The sequence below is a fragment of the Setaria italica genome, chromosome VIII (assembly GCF_000263155.2).
Source record: "Setaria italica strain Yugu1 chromosome VIII, Setaria_italica_v2.0, whole genome shotgun sequence".
Taxonomy (NCBI): domain Eukaryota; kingdom Viridiplantae; phylum Streptophyta; class Magnoliopsida; order Poales; family Poaceae; genus Setaria; species Setaria italica.
Window position 1 is genome coordinate 36,438,087 of NC_028457.1, and position 3,994 is coordinate 36,442,080.

Sequence of the window (3,994 nt, forward strand, 5' to 3'; positions counted from 1 at the left end):
GCGAGCACAGCAACGCACGCAGCCATGGCGAGCATGGAGAGCCGAAGCCTCCCCAGGGCAGCAGCCACCTCCATGGCGCTAGCTATCGCCATTGTCTTCCTGATCTACACAACCGCACGACTGGGAGATGCGGCATCCGTTGAGCACACGTTCATGGTAAGTACGCATGATCCTGTTTCATTCCTTTAATCGGTTATGGTGCAACGATATTTACATTGTATTATAGGGTGTTTTTTAAGACAAGCATATACATCGATAAACGGTTCTAGAAAATTATTTTCTAAATTATTTCCTATAGTCCCAGCTCTAGATAAATGGTGTGCATTGGGACTATAGGAAATGTTGATTCTATTGATTATTTGTCACTTAATCAATTAAAATTAGTAATTATGATGTTATGATATACACTCTAACTGAATCATACTGTTTGACAAATCAAGCCATATAATCCGAACTTGCCATATAACCTTTTCACTGCGGGCACAGCCGTCGTCGAGCACACCTTCGTTGTTAGCATGATGCTCTACCATGGTTTTCATCTCCACCACGAACCCTATGAATTCTTAACAATTCAACCACGATGTAGGTATATATGTATCCATGCTTTATTTCTTGGGACATGCACATATGTAGGTGAGCCAAGTGAAGATGACACACTTGTGCAAGGAGACACTGGTCGCCGTGGTGAATGGGCAGCTCCCAGGGCCAGCGATAGAGGTCACGGAGGGAGACTCGGTGACTGTTCATGTCGTCAACAAGTCACCCTACAACATAACAATCCACTGGTAATCAGCTGAGTACCTACTCAATACAATCACTTTTCTTCCCAAGGACACTAAAAAACCAATTAATGTACATTCAAGCTGCAATGGTAAAGGTCGAAGTAAAATAATAAGATGCTTTCCAGTAATTCATCAAAATAGAATATTTTATTTTATTTTATCTTTCGCCATCTTTTTCTTCTGTGTTGTCTGATGTAGGCATGGAGTGAAGCAGTGGCTTAACTGTTGGGCTGACGGGGTGCCGATGATTACCCAACTCCCTATCCAGCCAAACCAAAATTTCACCAACCGATTCAACGTCATCGGGCAGGAAGGCACCCTGTGGTGGCATGCTCACGTCCCCTTCCTCCGGGCATCACTGCATGGAGCCCTCATCATCCGGCCAAGAAATGGGGCGAGCTCATATCCATTTCCAAAGCCAGACAGGGAGGTCCCAATCATAATAGGTTCGTGAATTATCTACATCATATTCACTAGCTGTGTTACGAGAACAGAACAAACTGCACCTGATTTTTTATTGGAATCTGTTTGGAAAAGAGAGAAGAATGGACTGTTCCTATTTGAATTGAACTGTCTTTGACTTTGGCAGCGGACTATTGGCAGCTAGACCTTGCACAGGCGGCAAGGAGGATGATGCATGGTTTCTTGTTTTCTTTCGCCAATGCTTCCACGATCAATGGCAAGCTTGGAGATATCTTCAATTGCTCTGGTAAGAAATTACTTTCTTACAGCATTGATGTCCGTGCCAATGACATATTCCTTTTTTCTGAAAAAAGTGTCTGCTTGAATTCAACTATGAAGGTGTGCCGGAAGATAACTACGTATTGGACGTTGTGCCTGGCAAGACCTATCTGCTACGAATAATTAACGCCGCGCTCTTCGCCGAGTTCTACCTAAAGATAGCTGGGCACAAATTCACTGTGGTTGGTGCCGATGCCAGCTACGTCAGCCCATACACCACGGATGTCATTGCCATCGCGCCCGGCGAGACAGTGGATGCCTTGGTTGTTGCTGATGCGCCCCCTGGAAGGTACTACATGGTTGCCCTGCCCAATCAGGCGCCATTGCCGGACACCCAGACCCCCGAATACACAACCAGAGGGATCATGCAGTACAGCAACACTCACAGTTCTGCTGATGATCCAGCAGGACTAATATCAGATCGTGGTGTGGAAGAAGAAGAAGAAGATAAAGGTTCATCCGGTGATGTGCCAGTAGCACCTGAGATGCCTGATATACATGACACAATTACATCTTACTACTTCCACAGCAACCTGACCAACCTGTACCAAACGGTGGTCCCTCAGCGAGTTGATGAACGTTTGTTCATCGTGCTCAGCCTGGGTTCAATATGTCAGCATGGCCAGTCCTGCAGGAGGGGTGATCACAATGAGACCATCCTCATCGCAACCATGAACAACGTTTCCTTCCAGGATCCCACGGGGAAGACGCCACTACTAGAAGCACACTACTACCACACTGGAAGCGTGGACTTGATGCAAGAACTTCCGGACAGACCACCAAGGGCATTCAACTTCACTGACGAAGCCTTAATCCCGTATGGGCCCAAGGAGATGCGCTTAGAGCCATCGTATAAGGCCACGGTGGTGCGTAGGTTCCGGCATGGTGCCGTAGTGGAGATGGTGTTCCAGAGCACAGCAGTTCTACAGGGCGATTCCAACCCGATGCATCTACATGGTCACAACATGATCCTTCTTGCACAGGGGTTTGGTAACTTCGACGCCGCGAAAGATGTTGCAAAATACAACTTGGTGAATCCACCGGTGAAGAACACCATTCTTGTCCCAAATCTTGGGTGGGCTGCCATCCGATTTGTTGCAAACAATCCAGGTGTGTGTAAGATTTATTTGTGTTAGTCGGGTTTCAAAGTCGACGTTCTCAGATCTAATGCTTGTCTTATATGATTTACTGGGGTATGGTTTATGCATTGCCACTATGAATTCCATTTGACTATAGGCATGACGGCAGTATTCATTGTAGAGGATGGTCCGATAGTGGACACATCTCTCCCTCCACCAACTGCTCATTTTACAACATATTATGGTCATGACGACAATCTCCTTTCAGATGAACTGTGCCTCCAAACTAAGAAGGTTGCATGAAATCCCACGCATAAATGTAGTCTGAAATATTACTGCAACCGCTATTTTCCAAATTAACTAGTGGGGAATTATACGACAATCAATATGCATGTTCATACTACTACTGTATCGTCTTGACTCTATCAATAATGTGAGGCCAATTATACGACAATCCCCTTTTTATATCCGTGTATACATAGCTTTCTTTTTTCTATATTCGATTTTACATCCTGGTGAATTGCAATTTTTATCTATAGTTGCATGTACTTCCTCCGTCCCAAATTGCAGGTCGTTTTGACATTTCTAGCTAGATTCATATCTTTTATTAATAGCTTTTATAAATACATGTACTTACAAATTAGACCCGTGTTCAAGTGGAAGTGACTAGAGGAATAATGAATCATGTCGAAAGTCCCCCAAACACGATTAAAAATGTTCAGTCACCCTTCTGACGTACAGTCCAAAGTTCAAAGCACGGGAGCTGCAAACAATTATTTCACCACCGTTTTACACTTAAGCCATATATATCCTTCGTACAAAGACCAGGCGGATTACACATAAAGAGGTCCAACTAGCTAGCTTCTCAACATGCGACTAGTAAACCTGAAGCAAGATCGAAATAATAATCAAGAAGCCAAGCAGTTTCAATGTCTATTTTGTTTTGTCTAAATACATGTAGAACGTGGTAAACTAAAATTTATACTATAATCTTTTAAGAAAAAACCGTTGACCTAAAAAGGAAGACATCTAACATTATTTTATAAAAAACAAACTAGTGAACAAAGATATTGCAATAAGAAAGACATTACCAATACATTAGCTGGTGTCTTGTACGTATGAAGTCATAGAGTGCAAATAGTCGTACGCGAAGCATTTCCCCGATACAAAGTATGTTTGAAAATAAAAAATTCCAGCCTACTATCTTTCTCTCTTCCCATAGTTATCTCTATGAATCCTAAAATTGTAACCTTTTAATTAGAATACTAACTTCATGTATAAGTATTGAGATTGATGTCAAATATAATAGATATCGATAAGTTTTTATTAACAATATAAGATGTCGATCACGTTTGGATGCCACCCCCCGACACACACACACTTAGAATTTCT

The 3,994-nt window shown here is 42.9% G+C and overlaps 1 protein-coding gene across 1 annotated transcript; it reads left to right on the plus strand.

Annotated features, from left to right (window-relative positions):
* LOC101770518 (laccase-15-like) lies at window positions 1-2,719 on the plus strand. Its single transcript, XM_022828842.1, has 5 exons — window positions 1-156; window positions 634-785; window positions 981-1,228; window positions 1,372-1,491; window positions 1,584-2,719. The coding sequence occupies exons 1-5, from the start codon at window positions 25-27 to the stop codon at window positions 2,657-2,659; spliced, it is 1,728 nt and encodes a 575-aa protein (XP_022684577.1). The 5' UTR covers window positions 1-24; the 3' UTR covers window positions 2,660-2,719.
* The last annotated feature ends 1,275 nt before the right edge of the window (window positions 2,720-3,994 follow it).